The 19,320-nt window shown below is 35.0% G+C and overlaps 1 protein-coding gene and 1 non-coding gene across 6 annotated transcripts in view; one reads left to right on the top strand and one right to left on the bottom strand.

The window, feature by feature from the left end:
• Nucleotides 1-19,320, bottom strand: part of LOC133182197 (potassium/sodium hyperpolarization-activated cyclic nucleotide-gated channel 3-like) — a 101,064-nt gene that overhangs the window by 68,558 nt on the left and 13,186 nt on the right. For 4 of the 5 annotated variants that reach the window (XM_061316946.1, XM_061316949.1, XM_061316948.1 and 1 more), the window contains exon 1: nucleotides 251-441. The exons of the other annotated variant lie outside the window; for it this stretch is intronic. In XM_061316946.1, the coding sequence (XP_061172930.1) occupies nucleotides 251-346 (96 nt within the window). In that variant the 5' untranslated portion in view covers nucleotides 347-441. Of the gene's footprint in view, nucleotides 1-250; nucleotides 442-19,320 lie in introns of those variants that run through there. 5 annotated transcript variants of the gene reach the window in all.
• Nucleotides 7,444-7,517, top strand: Trnat-cgu (transfer RNA threonine (anticodon CGU)). The gene has a single exon. It is a non-coding gene; the product is annotated as a tRNA-Thr (tRNA).

Below are 19,320 nucleotides of genomic sequence, written 5' to 3'. Positions count from 1 at the left end.
TTGGGGCAGACGTGGCTTTGCTAAACTCACAATTCACTTTTCACGGAATATTTTTACCTATTTCATTTGGGCATTAGCCTTTCTTTCCCCTTTCTTACTGTACAATGTGATACAGATATATTTCAACAGCTGCGATTCCTGATTATCTCCACAAACATCACATGTGAAAACTATACAGATCTGAATTTGCTCATTAATGCGAGCTATAATTCTAAAACTGTCTAAATACTTACAAGGCTGTAAATCATACCTTCAATATTTCTTCGTGGATTCCTCGCGATAAGGGATGTTTATCAATCAAGGACATCCATTTTTCCAAGTATTCCCGTTTCAAAGAGTAGTTCATGATTTCAAAGACTTATCTACAGCTTCCAATCTGCTATGCTACTCACACATATACAAGAATGTCGATTTTCCGAAAATTCTGAATTTATTCCATCGTAAGAAAACAAACCTTCGGTAAATGTATCTAAACAGTTAAATGCAAAATCATCTGGAGGATGGTGGATTAATCCGTAAATAATTTCTTAATACATATACCATTCAATTCAAATCTGCAATTCGTCTGATTTTGTTTTGCCAGTATGCATTTGATATTTTCCCCTCGTCCTTAAAGAACACGAATTGTTGATTGTCATTCAAATAATACAGCCTCAAATTCCTGATGAACTATCGACAACCGCCCTTCCGATACAACTGGACAAAAACAAGACGAAATCTCGTCAAACATCTTCGATTTGTCCACATATAATGTCTTTGGCTTTTCCTTGTACTTTGAAAACACCTTCTGAGTATCGAGTGACGTTTTGTAGCTCAAAAGCAGAAAAGTCAATTAACCTTATTAAAGTGACAACATCTGCATCTTCAATTACTTTGAAATTCTGTGCGCCTTCCTCCCAATTAGAAGACCGCCAATCCCAGAAGAGTTACACATTTCTTTTTCATAAAGTTATTATATCATAACTTGGGATGCTAGCGGAACCTGAACTTCAAGATAGGTCATTCCGGAGTTCAATACCATTACTACTGATGAAGTTTGATAGTGCAACAAATCTGATATGCGTTTGGAAGTCTCAGGACAAACCACACAAAGAATCGATACACATTGAATAGTAATCATTCCATTTTGCACAAAGCTTCAAGGAATGATTCTAAAGAAGCTGAAAAGTACTAATTGCACCATCAACGGATCATAAAACATGTGAAAGCACGGTTACTATGGCATAAGACAAAGGCCCCCTTTTTATGCGAGTCAAATATGATGCATTATAGATTTCTGTGCAATTAGAGGTATTTTAAGAACCATAAATGATTATTTTGCTTGAATATTGGGAAACATTCACATTTGTTACATTCGCATTTATGTGGCACACACTTCGGTCACGAACTTCGACTTCTGCTTAAACAATAAAATGCTTTCTTTTTGTTAGTATGGGGATTAATGTTGCAGCTATTGCAGAAAAATACATAACCCGCTTATGCGGTTTATGTATTTTTAGCTCACCTGAGCCAAAAGCTCAAGTAAACTTTTCTGATAAAAATTTGTCCGTTGTCTGTTGTCGACATTATCGCCGTCGTTGTAAACTTTTCACGTTTTCATCTTTTTCTCCAGAACCACTGACCAGTTTCAACCAAAATTGGCGCAGGGCGCAGAGTATCCTTGGGTGAGGGAAATTCAAGTTTGTTCAAATAAAGGGCAATACCCTCTTTCAAGGGAAGATAATTAAGAATTAGTGAAAATTTGGTGGTATCTTTACAAGTTTTCTTCTCAAGAACCACTGAGTAAAAAAATGAAACTTAAAATAAACCTACTTTACATAATATAGATTCAAATTTGTTCAAATCATGACCCCCTTCGCTCATAAAAAGCAAAGCCATGTTTAGTTATATTGATATGGAAACATCCCAAGGAAGTGTAGATCCAAATTTGTTCAAACTATGACCCCCGGGGGTGGGTTGAGATAAATACATTATTAGAGTTTAACATATGGATGTAAAGGGAATGTAAATCTGCAGAAAAGCAAAACCACGTGTAGTCACATTGATATGGAAGTATCATACATGTAAGATAATGTAGATTCAATTTTGTTCAAATCATGACCGTGAGAGGTTGGATGGGGTTACATCTATAATAAAATCATGACACCTGGGAGTAGGATTGGGTCACAATAAGGATGCAAGTTTTACATAGAAATATACCATAGAAAAAACAGCAGGGCGATATTGACTCAGGTGAGCGTTGTGGCACATGGGCCTCTTGTTTATTTTCTCTGCAATAGCTGCAACCGCAATTTACGTACTAGCAAACAAACAAACAAAAAAACCAACATTTTATTGTTAATATTTAATCACATATTAAGTAGGTTTAGATATTTAAATATTGCATTATTGATGTTTCATTGCCTGAAAAATACACTGTATATATTAAGAAATCTTTACAGATGGCTTGAAAAAACGGTTTAAGCTAATTACCGGTATTTACTGATTGGTGAAAGAGATGGCTTTCATTAAAAAAAAAATAAGAATAAAGGCTTCAGTGGATGTAAATATAAAGCTATTTACAACAATGGTGACAGTGTTCACTTTTTGTTTTATATAAGATGTATATTTTTAAAGTTTTAAGGGGTTTTTTTTAAGAAAAGGGGGGGGGGTAAGTTCAAGTCGCTAATTTGATCTTATTTGATCTTGCTTTGGTTATGTCTTTAAAAGGCAGACGTTTCAGCATGAGATGTCATTGTAACATTTTCAGTTACCCCTTAATAGCATTTCACTTTACATGACTCCAGGAGTATAGGTCATATACGTTATAGACTGGGATATAAATTTTCTGTGTGATCAATAGTTACCACACAAAGCAGTTTTGTCGTTTTAACACCGATCAAATCTCATTTATCTGTCAGTGTATTTTCTAGAATGTTGATTTTTCTCCTTCAACTTCTATTGAAAAAACTTATAGTCCCCTCCGGTTTCACCGATAGGGGACTAAAACGTAGCTTGAATGATTTTTTATTACTAGAAACTCTTTATTGTATGCGGTGAGAAGGCAGAAAGAGTAAGGTTAATTAAATATTTTTATAAAATTACTCTCATAATTTCAATGATTTGACTATACATAAGAGCAATCTATTTAAAATAAGAGCCCAGCTCTTAATTGATAAACGACTGTTAAGGAACTAATTGTTCCCCCACCTGACCCATTGGGCATGAAATAGCAGAATTATTTCTAAAGCAGCATACAAGAGAGCTCTTGATCAACATTAGAAAAATAACAGAAGAAATAGTTGTCTACGGAAAGGTTAAGATACTTTTCAGCACTTACGATTACCAGTGTCCTATATTATTACAAATACACTCTGCAGCACATAGAAAATCAGTGTACTATACAGTTAAAAAACACACTGAAGCACATACAATATCAGTATACTATACAAATACACTCTGCAGCACATAGAAAACCAGTGTACTATACAGTTAAAAAACACTCTGAAGCACATACAATATCAGTATCCTATACAAATACACTCTGCAGCACATAGAAAACCAGTGTACTATACAGTTAAAAACACACTCTGAAGCACACACAATATTATTATACTATATAAACAAATACACTCTGCAGCACACGCGTATTGATTACCAGTGTAGTAAACAAATACACCCTGGAGCACATGCAATGCCAGTGTACTATTAAATATAAAACATTCTGCAGCACATAGAATAATTAGTGTATTATAAAACTACAAATATTCTCTGAAGCTCATAGAATACCAGTATATAGAATAGCAGTGTACTATACAGATACACTCTGCTGCACATAGTATTACCTGTGTATACGTACAATATAAATACACTTTGCAGCACATAGAATACCTGTGTACTATACAATTACAAATAACTCCTTTGGGTGGATTTTATGCAATTAAATTGCAAAACATGTAAAATACATTTTTTGCACAGATTGGTGTGAAATAGTGCTACTTGATATCCCGTGACAGCGTGTCTGTGTTAATTTTATGTCCAATTCTAAACTAGCATATTTATTAGAATTTCGTGACAAAATGGCAAAAATATTTTATCAGCGTAAAAGAATTTCGAATTTTGAATATCTTTCATGAATTAAAAAATCACAAATGTATCGGGAGAAAAATTAAATCTCAAATATATTTCAATCCATTCATAAAGAATGGAGTCTTGTCAGCATCTCAACAGAATTATATTCCACCTATGAAGACTTCAGCTAGTAAAAGTGGGATTATATTATTTTTTTTTTCAAATACATTTGTATCATGGTGATGTGGATCTAAAGAGAACAAGAGGCCCAAGGGCCTTAACGGTCACCTGAGTATAATACAACAACTTAGAGGATCCATAGAATATAAAATAAACTGGTAGATGAAGCTTTGTTGCCCAAAAGCAAGAGAAATAGGATAATCAGGATCAATGAATGAATTAATCTAATATTTAATAACAACTCATATTAAAATTAAGTTCTAATCTGTCCCCAATTTATCACTATCACCATGCAGACTGTTAACAAACTATTGGTAATTCTGTACTATTTTTAACCCCAAATTGTAATCTCTCACATTGGCTTCTCTTGGTCTTTGAAGAACATTTTAATAAGTTATTTTTGTCTCAGTTTTATTATTCTATTATTTTCAAGTCTATTAGTTTTTGTATTATACAATATTTTTTTTTTTTTTTTTGCACAATTCTCTTATTCTATTAACTTTTCAAATACATTATTTGCAGTGATTAATTATCAAAAGTGAATTGCAAAGGGGAATAACTTCTCTCAGAAGAATACAAATCAATAGAACCCCGGCCAGGACCAGAACACTTGCCCAAATGGTCCAGATGTTTAACAATTTGGTAAAAATATCCTTGCTTATTAAAACTTTTACTTCGTTTGCCTTTGATATGCCAAGGAGCAGAGAAGATTTTCAAAGAAATAATGCATTTTTACTACATGTACCATGACTACATATTCAACTCAGCCCTACCTAAGCCAAATCCCATGACCCAGGATCATGAATTTCACAGATTTGGAAGAGGTACCCTCATCATCATAACTCTGCACTTAGTTGAAGATTTTTAAAGAATTAATACATTTTCACTATATTATCAATAGACCCCCCCCCCCAATGAGAAACACAAAAGCCCCTCACCCTTGGACCACAAAGTTTTAAAAAAAATGTAAGAAGCACTATGCACTTTGTTTATCTGCTCAACACTAAGGATAAGACAGGATTATTTAACAGAATAAATGTATTTTCACTACATAATTAAAGAGCCCCGCCCTAACACCAGAACCCTGTCCCAGGGGCCATGAAATTCAAAACTTTGGAAGAGACACTCTTGCTCATCATAACTATATACTTAGTTAGTTTATTACCCTGGGGCCATGAATTTCACAATTTTGGAAGAAGCAGACATGCTCATCATAACTATGTATTTAGTTAGTTTGTTTAATACCCAGGAGCAGAGAAGAAGATTTTCAAAGAATTAATGTATTTTCACTATATAATCAATAGAGCCCCCCCCCCCTCCCTTACACCAGAACCCCTGACCCAGTGGCCATAAAATTCAAAACTTTGAAAGACGCACTCTTGCTCACAAATAAAACTATTATACTTAGTTTATTTAATACCCAGGAGCAGAGAAGATTTTCAAAGAATTCATGCATTTTTCATTATATAATCAATAGAGCCCCACCCTAACATTTGAACCCCTGACCCAGGGACCATGAATTTCACAATTTTGGAAGAAGCACTCCTGCTCATCATTACTATGAACTTAGTATGTTTCATACCAAGGAGCAGAGAGGAAGATTTTCAAAGAATTAATGTATTTTCACTATATAATCAATAGAGGCCCCCCCCCCCCTTACACCAGAACCCCTGACCCAGGGGTCATGAATTTCACAATTTTGGAAGAGGCACTCTTGCTCATCATTACTATGTATTATTTTCATACGCCACCGTTCCGCGAAAAATATAGTCCCTGCTAGATTTCAAACTCAGTTTACCATTTTTATTTTAAGTGGTATAATTATGTTGAGGAAAGAAAAATGTGAACTTTTAAATCCCTCGCATCTAAATATATAAGAGATATAAGCAAATATACTTTGAATATTTCATCTAGTCAAACACCAGACAAGAATCCCTCCTTAAGACATGCTTTTCTAAAATGTCTCCTCCAGTTTTGATATGTTACTTTAACTAGCTTCGGGCATTTGTGAGCTAAAAAGTCAACCAAAAATGACAAAGTTTGGAACAAAAATACATGTAACAAGCGTTGTTGTGGATGATTTATTATCAAACTTTAATCTTACTTTGTAAGGAGTATGACAATTGTGTCTTTTTTTGTATTTGTTGTCATGGAGTAGATATCTTTGACATATGCATTGTAATTATAATACAAACATCGTGAATTTAAAACAATATTATTAAAACAAATAATTATAAATACTATGTTACTGGTTGTACATGCAAAAATAAAACAAGCACTCATCTTTAGTTTTCAAGTTTTTAAAAGTGTGGAAAAATTAATGAACAGGTTTTAATGAAAAAGGTTAACTGAAAAATTTTGATTAAATGCTTGAAATTTGACAAGAATTTTTCTTAAATATAAGTGCATTCTGTGTTAACTGTAACTGTCCTAAGATTGCTTCTGTATTCATTTAACCTCTTTTCATGAATTTTACCTTCTTTTAATCTGCAATTAATTTATTGATCAAAAAATTTTGAATGGAATTATAATCGGGATCGAAATTCTGCATATCAAGTACCCATTTTTGATTCCACATTTTGAGGTCACCTGAGTCACTCAGGTGACCTATTGCTATCTGTTTTCGTCAGTCGTCAAGCGTCGTCCGTCGTGTGTTAACATTTGAACATTTTCAGCTTCTTCTCTGAAACCGCTAAACCAATTTCAGCCAATTTTAGCATATGGCATCTATGTGTAAAGGGGAACAAAATTTGTGAATTTCATGGTCCCTGCCCACCTGGAGCCTGAGGGGTGGGGTTAAAACCACCAAAATTAATGCAATTTTTAAAATTCTTCTATACTCCTGGAAATCAAGCAGCCAAACTGTTGATATGATTGTAATAAGCATTGAGCCCTCTACCAAAATGGTATGATAAGCAAGGGTGACTCTACCAAAATTGTGAAATTCATGGCCCCAGGGTCAGGGTTCTGGTGCTAGGGCGGGGCTATATAGATCATAAAGTGAAAGTGTATTATTTCTTTGAAAATCTTCTCTACTCCTGGGTATTATTTAAACAAATTGAATACATAGTTATGATAAGCAAGGATGCCTCTTCCAAAATAGTGAATTTCATGACCCCTGGATCGGGGTTTTTTTGTTAGGGCGGAGCTCTATTTATTATATAGTGAAAATGCATTAATGCTTTAAAAATCTTCTCTGCTCATGGGGGCACCGTTCACGGTAGCTCAGTCGGTAGAGCGCTCGCTTCGTGATCGGGAGGTCGTGAGTTCGATTCTCGCCCGCGACTTACCTAAATCGATAAAAAATGGGTTGCAACTGTTCCTTCGCCATGCACTCGGCACTTTGAAGTGAAAGTTGCGGGTCATTCAGATGAGACCTTAAAAACCGAGGCCCCGTGTCACGGCAGGCGCTGGCACGATAAAGATTCCTCACTGCTCAATGGTCCTGAGTGCCGAGTAAAGGTCAAAATAAGAAGCCCTTCACCGGTATATGGTGACGTCTCTATATGAGTGAAAAATTGTCGAATGGGACGTAAAACAACATACAATCAATCAATCAATCAATCAATCTCTGCTCATAGGTATTATTTAAACAAACTAAGGATGTCTCTTCCAAAATTGTGAAATTCATGGCCCTAGGGCGGGGCTATATAGATCCTATAGTGAAGGTGAATTATTTCTTTGAAAATCTTCTCTGCCCCTGGGTATTATTTAAACAAACTAAGTACATTGTTATGATACGCAAGATTGCCTCTTCCAAATTTGTGAATTTCATGGCCCCAGGGTCAAGGTTTCTGGTGAAAAGGGGGGGGGGGGGTCTTTAATGATTATATAGTGAAAAAGCAAAATTTCTTTGAAAATATTCTTTTCTGCTTCTGTTTAAAAAGCAAAGAAGCTAAGTGTATAGTTATGATGAGCAAGAGTGCTTCTTCCAGAGTAGTGAATTGCATGACCCGTGGGTCAGATGTGCTGGTGGAAGGGTGGGGGCTCTTAATAATATAGTGAAAATGCATTAATTCTGTTAAATAATCCTCTCTGCTCCTAAGTGTTAAGCAGATAAACAAAGTGATTACTTATGATGAGCAAACTTCTGGTCCCAGAGTGAAAGGCTCTGGTGTTTCTCGGGGAGGGGGGGGGGGGGCTCTATTGATAATATAGTAAATCTGTAGTTTGTTTGTACGTTGTTTAACGTCCCTCTCGAGAATTTTTCACTCATATGGAGACGCCACCAATTGCCGGTGGAGAGCTGCATATTTTGTTCTATACTCGGCACTTACGGCCATTGAGCAGTGAGGGATCTTTTTCGTGCCAGCACCTACTGCGACACGGGACCTCGGTTTATACGGTCTCATCCGAAGGGCCGCTCTCCACGTCTCACAGTGGGATTCGAACCCGCGACGTAAGGATCAACTCCCTTACTTCGCGACTCTAGAGCAGACGCTCTAACCACTGCGCCACGCGGGCGACTCTGAATCTGTAGTAAAAATGCATTATTTTTTTGAAAATCTTCTCTGCACCTGGGGATATCAGAGGCAAAAAGAGTAAAAGTTTTAATAAAGATTTTTGAACATCTGGACCATTTGGTCAAGTGTTCTGGTCCTGGCCAGGGCTATATCAATTTGTATTCTACTGAGAGGAGTTATTCCCCTTTGCCATTTACTTTTGATAATTAATCACTGTAAATAATATACTTGAAAGGTTAACAGAATAAGAGAATTATGCAACAATTTTTATTGTATAATACAAAAAGTACTTTCATAGTTTTAATGATCAGGTAGACTTGTAATAGATAAATAAAAAATGAGACAAAAATAACTTGTCTTATTCAATGTTCATCAAAGATCAAAAGAGTACAATGAAAGAGATTTCAACAAGGAATTAAAATAGTACAGAAGCACTGATAGTTTAATATACAGTATGGTGATAGTGATAAATGGGGAACAGATTAGAACCTAATTTATGAACTTTTAATGAACACTGGACTAATTATTTTGTTGATCCTGATCACCATATTTTTCTTGCTTTTGGGCAACAAAGCTTCACCTTTCAGTTCATTTTATACTCTATGGATCCTCTAAATTGTTGTATTATACTCAGGTGACAGTAAAGCCCCTTGGGCCTCTTGTCTTAGTTTTATTTTTTAACATATTGCTGTGAAACCTGAGAAGTTGCAACTATTATTATCTTGTATTACTTTTTCATATATAGTTAACATGCTGACGAATCATTATCTATTTGGGTGTCAATTTTAAATTTTAGTTTTCCAAATTTTACTGTTTGTCGTATGCTAAAACATGGATCACATAGGGAGCTATATCACTATATTAACATTTGCCTTGTGTATCTATATATGACAATACTAATCAAATTGACATTCAATTTTCAACATGAAGTTGGTCACGTGATCAGACTTTCTTGCGTATGGAAAGCAAACCGCACGAGACTTTTGGAAGGGCTAGACTGTGACGTCACATAATGTACATGCATGTTATGTTGCATTTCCATGCCACGAGGTCTAAATATTACATTTTTTCCTTTATAACAGGAATAAAACTCAAAAATATGAAAATTATTTATTCAATTTAAGTGTGCCGTTTCGCATTACGTCACGATCTTTTTCGACAGATGCACCCAGGCCATCTTTAAAAAAATGTTTGGTTGCCCTCTCCCGACCGACTGGCTAAAAATGGCCCGACTCACAACTTTTTTTTACTTCCAGGAAGCAATTATTTTTTTAATGCATTCCAGAAAATAGATTTTGAAAATTCAGCATTGATTTTGAAATTTTCTTTGAAAATTTCAAAATTTTAAGGAACTTTTGGAAAATTTGAAATCACAAGATTTTACCAAAATCAACAGCTTAAAAACTTTTTTTGATTGACAATATCTATGTGGTATTTGGAGACCAGGTCTTCCAACAATCTATTGGAATTCCCATGGGTACCAATTGCGCCCCATTATTAGAAGACCTTTTTTTGTATTCATATGAAGCAGAATTTGTCCAAAATCTTATACGTGAAAAGAAGAAAACACTTTCTGTGGCCTTCAACTCGACATTTAGATATATCGAAGACGTATTGTCAATTAACAATGATTATTTCCATTCTTATGTCAATACGATATGTCCCGGTGAGCTTGAGATAAAAGATACCACAGATTCTGACAAATCTGTTTCATATTTGGATATTTTACTTGAAAAAGACGTTAATGGTAATCTAACAACCAAGCTTTATGATAAACGTGATGACTTTAACTTTTCAATCGTCAGCTTCCCTTACTTATGCAGCAATATACCTTCATCACCTGCATACAGGGTTTATATCTCTCGGTTAATCCAATACGCAAGAGCATGCTCTACGTATGTATAATATAAAAAACGAGGTAAATTATTTATAAACAAGTTAATGAAACAAGAATATCAGCAGTCTTGTTTAAAGTCATTATTTCGCAAGTTCTATGGTCGATAAAATAACCTTGTCAGCAAATACAATTTATCATTGAGTCAAATGCTGACTGACGTTTTACATACTTATTGTTAGGCCATTATTTACACATTGAATTGTCGACGGATTTTTCCGTTATTTCCCGATCATGACAAAGAGCACACGGCGGGTGAGACCGGTGGCAGGGGGTGCTCACTCATCCATGGCACCTGATCCCACCTCTGATGTTTTGGGGGTCCGTGTTTGCTCTGCTCCTATTTTGTAATGTTTAATGGACTTTTGAGCTAGCTTGAATACTGTTCGTTATCTCCATATATTTCATTTGAAGAAAAGAAATTCTCACCTACTTACCGACTCACTTTTTTCATCATGAGTCGAGAGAGGGCAAGCAAACAATATCTTAAAGTTGGCCCCAGCGTAAACAATTCAAGCCCCCGCTGTGTGATTGGTCAACTCATTTTATCAACATTGACACGGAAATAGTCTGTTGCACGAGCAACCAATCAGGAATAAAAAGAAACTTCCAGTCATAAAGCTTGCGGTTAGGAGGCATGTACTATTCACCTTGAGCGCAGCTGTCATTATAGGTTGTGACGTAATGCAAAACGACACCCTTAACTGGAATTAATAATATAAGAAATAAAATATCATTTGTTAGAGTTTCATTGGGAAATGACTTGAAGTTCGCACATGATCAAATCTTCTCTTATATAACGCCCTTCGGGCGTTACAGGATTTAATCACGTGACAACGTGGAGAAACAAGAGACCCATGGGCAACAATGCTCACCTGAGTAACTTTGGCCCTGCTGCTCTTCACAAGATTTTCCCCCTTGTAATATTTATTGTGGCCCCACCCTTCCCTGGGGGTCATGATTTGAACAATCCAGAATATATACTACCCTAGGATGCTTCCTCATAAGTTTCAGCTCTTCCGGCCCAGTGGTTCTTGAGAAGGTTTTTAAAGAATTTTTCTATATATTTCAATGTACAACTTGGATTCCCTATTATGGCCCCGCCCTACCCCTGGGGGTCATGATTTGAACAATTTAGAATCTACACTACCCCAGGATGCTTCCATACAAGTTTCAGCTTTTCTGGCCCAGTGGTTCTTGAGAAGATTTTTTTAATGACCCCAACCTTTTTTGTCTGTTCTTGATTATCTCCTCTTGTAAGAGGGACTTGGCCCTTCATTTTAAGAATTTAAACTCCCCTTCACCCAAGGATGCTTTGTACCAAGTTTGGTTAAAATTGGCCCAGTGGTTCTTGAGGAGAAGTTGAAAATGTTACAAGTTTACAGACGGACAATGGGTGATCAGAAAAGCTCACTTGAGCTTTCAGCTCAGGTGAGCTAAAAAGCAGAAACTGCCAAATTAGAGAGGGGTTAGGATATTCCTCTAAATCTTGGCAATTTTTCATGGAAAAACATGCCACAGTTCAACCCTACTGCCACAAAAAAGGGATCGAGGGGGAGCATGGCGTTTGAACAATAAAAAGACTATTCCTAAACTAAAACTAAAAAAAACTTCATAGTTGATTCTTAAAACATCAAAAATGATTTGTTTGTTAACAATTGTTATATTATATTACACATTTTTTTTATGCAAAGGTAACTATAATTATTTCAGTTTTGTAACATTTCATTCCAATCTTAACTTTTTTATTTGAACCTTTTTAAGGTAGACATTCTGAAATTTGTCAATTTTTAAGGACTGCCATTGCTTCTGGTTTTGGATGGTTTCAGTTGCTTTCTATTAGAGTATTCACCACTAAAATGACAAATAGTTTTCTATTCCCTTCACTGACAAGAGGTTGAGGATTTTATGGTTTACCTACACTACTCTCACTTATCTTTAAGGTGGTAAACAAAACAAAATGCATGTGATTCACTTCTTGGTGTGTTTTGGGAAAATTCTTTCATTATTAGTTAAGTTTGTTTCCTCGTTTCACTAAATTCTGAAATCTGGACAGCAGAAAAACAAAAGCTTGACTGTTTGATAAGATAAAAAAAAACTCTTAAAGTTTTTCAGCTTGTCTGAAAAATGAAATATAGAGGCATATTAACTTGTTTAATTAAACTCTTAATAACCATTAGTTTTAATATTATAAGACAATTAAATTAGGTATCCCTAAAAGACATTTTAAAGTCTCAAGATTTTTTTCAAATAAAGGGTTAAGTTAAAAACTGTTTAAATATCTATTTTATAAAATGGGGTGCTCCTAATTCATAGGAAGAATTTCTTAGAAAAAAAGAAAGAATTATATCAACTTTGTAATTTTGTAAAAGACAAGGAATACTTCACAAACTAAGACATTTAAATTATAACTTCATGAAAAAAGTTGCTTAGTGTGCTAATTTTTTGTTAACATATCGGACTTCTATAAACAGAAAGACTGATAGTTTAGAAAAAAAATACCTACTTGTACAAGTTGCAATCATCAGAAGCTCGGATTATATGCTACGAAAGCCAATTTTCTACAACACATTTAAGAAATATTAAGTTTTTGCTACAGAAAAAATATGCTTCGTATAGATAAACAATGAAACAAGTATATTTATAATAACAATTAGGGTTACTTAAAGCGTCTTACAAGAAATCACGTACAAGTAACATAAAACCAGTGAGTGTATGACATTATTAAATGTCCAAATACGTGTGCATTCAGCTATTATCTGTTAAAACAAGTAACTATCTAAGAGGAATAACATGATGTACACAAATTAACTCGCACACTTTCTTTTATCCTTCTTCTCTACTATTATAAATATTACATATATATTTAAAATGAAAAATAGATCATGAAAATACGACAACCTAATCTGAATTCCATTTCAGCATGCAGGCTGCATTAATACTATCAGTTATGCACATGGTGAATAATTCAATCAAATACATGAATTTCACATTACAAAAAATGCTTCGAAAGCTAAAATTATTTTCAGTTAGCTCATTGTGTGTTTAATTTTTTTTTTTACGCCTCGCCTGGAATATGAGGCAAACATTTTTGAAATTTACAGCATCTCAACACAGCAGTAAGCATGCGGCGGTTGTTGGTTGAAATTTCCAAAGCTTTAAAAACCTTCCGTCAGATACAAGTCTGGTGTTTCCAGGGGTCCGTGTTTTTGTTCTGTTCTTAATTTGATCACTGTTCCTTATCTTTCACTTTTTTTCATTTTCGTTCTTACAAGTATATGTAGTATTTCCAGTACGCTACCTATTAGTTATAAATCCGTCTTACCTGGAATAACCGAATGTGTTATGACAAGGCACCCACTTCATTTACCAGACTAATATTTTAACAGAAGACTGGACGTGATGGAAAGTTTAGGGAACGTCATTCAAGAACGTGGCAATTTTAAGAGTCAATCCCATTCAATCTGCATTAGTACATGTAGACATAAGTACACATTCGAAACAAGATGTGTTTGTGAAACACTGATGCCCCCGTATGGCAGCTTATGGCGAAGGTTAAAGTTTCTCAAATGCAAGTCAAAATCTAGGCCAAAAGATAAAAAAGTGTTGGTACCCAAAGAGAGGTCTTGTCTCGAGGAATATACCTGTGAAATTTGAAAGCCCTAGCTGCAATTAATCAAAAGTTATGGCGAAGGTTAAAGTTTTTCAAAAGTTAGTAAAACGTCAAGGTCAAGGTTGTTGGTATCCAAAGGAAGGTGATGTCACAAGGATTACATATGTGAGGTTTGAAAGCCCTAGCATCAACCATTCAAAAGTTATGGCCAAGGTTAAAGTTTTTCAAAAGTAGGTCAAACTCCTAGGTCAATAAAAAGGTCAAAGTGGTTGGTATCCAAACGAAGGTCTTGTCACAAAAATTACATATGTGAAGTATGAAAGCCCTAGCTCCAACCGTTCAAAAGTTATGGCCAAGGTTAAAGGTTTTCAAAAGAAGGTCAAACTCCTTAGTCAAGGTCAAAGAGGTTGATATCCAGAGGAAGGTCTTGTCATAAGGAATACACATGTGAAGTTTGAAACCACAAGCACCAACTGTTCAGAAGTTATGTCCAAGGTTAAAGTCTCATAAAATTTTGCAAAAGTGGGTCAAACTTCAAGGTCAAAAGGTCAAATATGATGGTACCAAAAGACACTTATGAAATATGAAAGTCATAGCTCCAACCAATCAAAAGTTATGGGCAAGGTGAAAGTTGACGACAGACAGACAAGACAAAAACAATATACCCCCGGGATCTTTCGATCCAGGGGCATAAAAATAGCAATAATACTACGATGTCGCATTTCCAAATTTTTTTCTTGGTCCATAGTGCACCCCCACCCCCTCCACACACAAAATGGACGTGTTTAATATTAATCAATGATTCAGTAATAACTGAAATTCTGAAGTTGTGGGCATCACAAATTCAATTTGGCCAATTCCTTATACAACAATTTCAGAATTTACCACACGATAAATATAACTTGTGTAAAAGGCAATGGATTAAATTTTGTAAATTTAAGGAAGTCATGCATCCTGCTTTAAATTAATTGTAATAAGCATTGTAAAATCTCGCACGCACGTTTATAAACCTTACCATGACCTTTAATCTAGTGCACAAACTGAAAGATAAACAAAAACATGTTTCGCAATCGCATAAATGTATCCTTTTCATTTGCGTTTCTAAAAATAACTTTGTATAAATATGTTAACAAAACTCTCGAAAGCACATAAAAATATTGAATTCCTGCTGCTTAAAAACCTATTTTTGCTGAATGAACTGCTACCCATTGGATTTATTTTATTTTGAATTCTGCCAAATTAACTTATAATTGAAATTATTCGAATATTCTAGCATTCAGTATAAAGTAATAGGCAAATATATTTCTTTTACATTTTTCTATCGCATAAATAAAACAAACAACAGAATGAGGTAATAAAGTTAACAAAACAAGTAATTTCCTTGAGTTATCAAGAGTTTCCCATTTCCGTCGCTATCACTTTAAGTAAATGAGAAGAAGAAATCGGACATTATATTAACATTTTTCGTGCAGAAGAATCAATTATCTCAAATCTAAAAGACGTTCAAAATTGCACAAATCTCAGGAGGAAACGTAATTAAGAAGCACATACAATGTTTAGATTAAGATGTTCATGTCAATTAAGAAAAATACAACCCTAAGTTACTTCAGTACTGTGCAAGACTCAATGCCACGCAACCGCAGTGACAATTCTACATAAAAAGTAGTTTTAATAGTATACACTCGCCTATAAGTCGGCTGTGTTTTTTTTTAGCTTAAATTATTAAGGAATGTTTTTAAGTTTTGTGTGAGTTATTGGTGTGTAGATCACACAGACTTGTCACGTAGGCATATTTCATGAAGCGCCAGTAATATACTCAATATTTAAATTTCTTCCTGTCCTATATCGTTACATTTTTATTTACATCTCTGTAGCCTCATTGTGACGTCACTTTAGCACGAGTTTCATCGTGTATATTTCTAGCGTGAGTATACACAAAAATGACTTTCAAATCAATTTCACAGTTGGCTTAGTAGAAAAACACAGCAAATGTAAATATGAGAGTTTGAACCTCTAAATTACCAATCTTTTTATAACTCGCGTATAAGTATGATAAAGAGTTTTGGAACAAAGTTTAACTCCTGAAAAACCGACATATAGGCGAGTATATATGGTACGTTCGTTTTATCGAAGGCGCGAGAGACAAGGTGTTCACAATTTGCGTACGTAAAATGAAAATATGTACACGTGATCTAAGCATTTCTTTCTCCTTTCTTTTCGTACTACTAAGTTTTCACCCAAACTATACAATGATTATGACTGATACAATGTTGATATTATCTTTATTGAAAGCAGACTGACATTAAAGGTGCATGAAATATGCAATAGCAATCAAGTTCAAAGTCCATTAAAACAATACAAAATCGGGAGCAAACATCAGAGGCGGGATCAGGTTCAATGGAGGAGTGAGCATCCCCTGCCAACCGGTCACACCCGCCGTGTGCTCTCTTTCACGATCGGGAAATAACGGAAAAATCCGTCGACAATTCAGTATGTAGATAATAATAAAAAACGTCAGTCAGCATATGACTTAATGATAGATTGTAATATTTGTATTTGCTGACAAGGTCATTGTCTCGACCATAGAACTTGCGGACTGATAACTTTAAACGAGACTGTTGATATTCTTGGTTCATCAACTTCTTTTTCAATAACTTACCTCGTTTTCTAATTGTTCATACGTAGAGCATGCTCTTGCGTATCGAATCAACTGAGAGATATACACCCGATATGTAGGTCATATGGGTATATTGCTGCATAAGTTAGGGAAGTTGACGATTGAAAAGTTAAAGTCATCACGTTTATCGTAAAGCTTTGTTGTTAAATTACAATTAAAGTCTTTTTCTAGTTAAATATCCAAATATGAAACGGATGTGTCAGACTCTATGGTATATTTTCAAGTTCACTGGGATATATCGAGTCGACATCTGAATGGAAATAACTATTGTTTATTGATAACACGTCGTCGATATATCTAAATATCGAGTTGAAGGCCACAGCAAATCTCTTTTTCTCATGTATAATTACATCTAAATAATAGATATTACTTAATATACAAAAGATATTTTTCTTCTTTTACAAAAATATGGAGTCGCCCGCGTGGGCAGTGGTAGAGCGTCTGTTCTAAAGTCGCGATTTATGATATAGAAATTTATTAAACAAGAGGCCCAAGGGCCTTAACGGTCACTGTTACTTTTTTGTTTGTATGTTGTTTAACGTCCCTCTCCGAAAGACCCACAACTTTCACTTCAATGTGCCGAGCGCCTCTCGACCTTCTGATGATAGAGCTAGTGCTCTACCGGCTGAGCTGTCGTGACACTTATACCTACTCAAAACTCCAATGAACGAATAAAATTTGCTCTAAAAGGAAAGATTTTCGTTTCATAATTGAAAAAAATCTTGCAAATTTAGAAAAGTAATTTTTTTCCAAGTAAATTTTTTTTACCATATTTGTATCTCAAACAAAATGCATTTTAGAAATGGTCCTTAGCATTGAACGTGTTACAATAGATCACAGGAGTGTAAAGAATTAATTATATATATATATAAATCGAATACAGAACTGCCAATCGGTTAACCGCAAGACGTTTCGACCGATTAGTCGGTAAATGGTCGGTAAATGGTATCAACAATTCTCGACATAGCTACACTCGAATAAGTAAGACTATAAGGATGAATACTACATATATTGTATTTCAATATTTTTAATGGGCAAAAAAAGGGGAAAAAAGACAAGAGAAAAAAATTAAGAAACCCATGAAACATCCTGAGGTCGCAGATGCATTAAAAAAATTTCAGAAAAGATGTCATTCTGCATTTTCACCATAATCAAAATTTAGTCTGAATTATCGCTTATCTTACGATGTTTGTTTTAGAATATAATTTGATAGTTAACTGCAAAGGATAGAAGAGGTTGTGTACACATTGTAATCAATTCAATTCAATTTATTCTCACATTGTGTAAAACAACATAGAGAAAATACAACAATATCAAACAAAATACATGATGCAAAAGTGTACATTTTACATTAACCTGCAAGGGTGACAGAAGCCAACGATCATTTGATTAAAATCATTAAAGAAACACGGGACAGGGTGGGTAACGACATGTGTTTAAACAGCAATTAACGACTTGAAAAGTGACCAATTACCCCCACGTAATGTCCATCTGGAGTCTTAATTATCTCTGAATCAGCTTAAATAGATAGGAGAACATGCTAACATTTCTGAAAAATTTGGTTTTTTTAGGTCACCTGAGTCACTCAGGTGACCTATTGCTATCTGTTCTTGTCCGTCGTCGTACGTCGTTCGTCGGTCGTAAACTTTTGAACATTTTTAGCTTCTTCTCTGGAACCACTGAACCAATTTCAACCAAATTTGGCATATAGCATCTATGGGTGAAGGGGAGTAAAAATTTTGAAATTCATGGCCCCTGCACCCTGGGGCCTGAGGGGTGGAGCTAAAACCATCAAAATTAATGCAATCTTTAAAAAAATATTCTTTACTCCTGGACATCAAGCAGTCAAACTGCTGGAATGATTGTAATAAGCATTGAGCTCTCTACCAAAATTTTGAAATTCATGGCCCCAGGGTCAGGGGTTCTGGTGTTAGGGTGGGGCTCTAATGATTATATAGTGAAAATACATTAATTCTTTGAAAATCTTCTCCTCTGCTCCTGGGTATTAAGCCCATGAACTAAGTACATAGTTATGATGAGGAAGAATGCCTCTTCCAAAATTGTTAATTTCATGGCTCCTGGGTCAGGGGTTCTGGTGTTAGGAAGGGGTTCTAATGATTATATAGTGAAAATACATTAATTCTTTGAAAATCTTCTCCTCTGCTCCTGGGTATTTAGCCTATGAACTAAGTACATAGTTATGATGAGCATGTCTGTCTCTTCCAAAATTGTGAAATTTCATGGCCTCTGGATCAGGGATTCTGGTATTAGGGCGGGGCTCTATTGATTATATAGTGAAAATGCATTAATTCTTTGAAAATCTTCACCTCTGCTCCTGGGTATTAAACAAACTACTGTATGTGTACTTAAAAAAGCTGGCTTCATATTTTCGCGGTTTTGGCGCGGACAACGATGCGCTAATTCATGAATACAGCTAAGAAGT

Source organism: Saccostrea echinata, unplaced genomic scaffold (genome assembly GCF_033153115.1).
Source record: "Saccostrea echinata isolate AGI-Se365-2 ecotype Australia unplaced genomic scaffold, CSIRO_AGI_Sech_v1 ptg000009l, whole genome shotgun sequence".
Taxonomy (NCBI): domain Eukaryota; kingdom Metazoa; phylum Mollusca; class Bivalvia; order Ostreida; family Ostreidae; genus Saccostrea; species Saccostrea echinata.
This window is presented reverse-complemented; position numbering and strand designations above follow the sequence as displayed.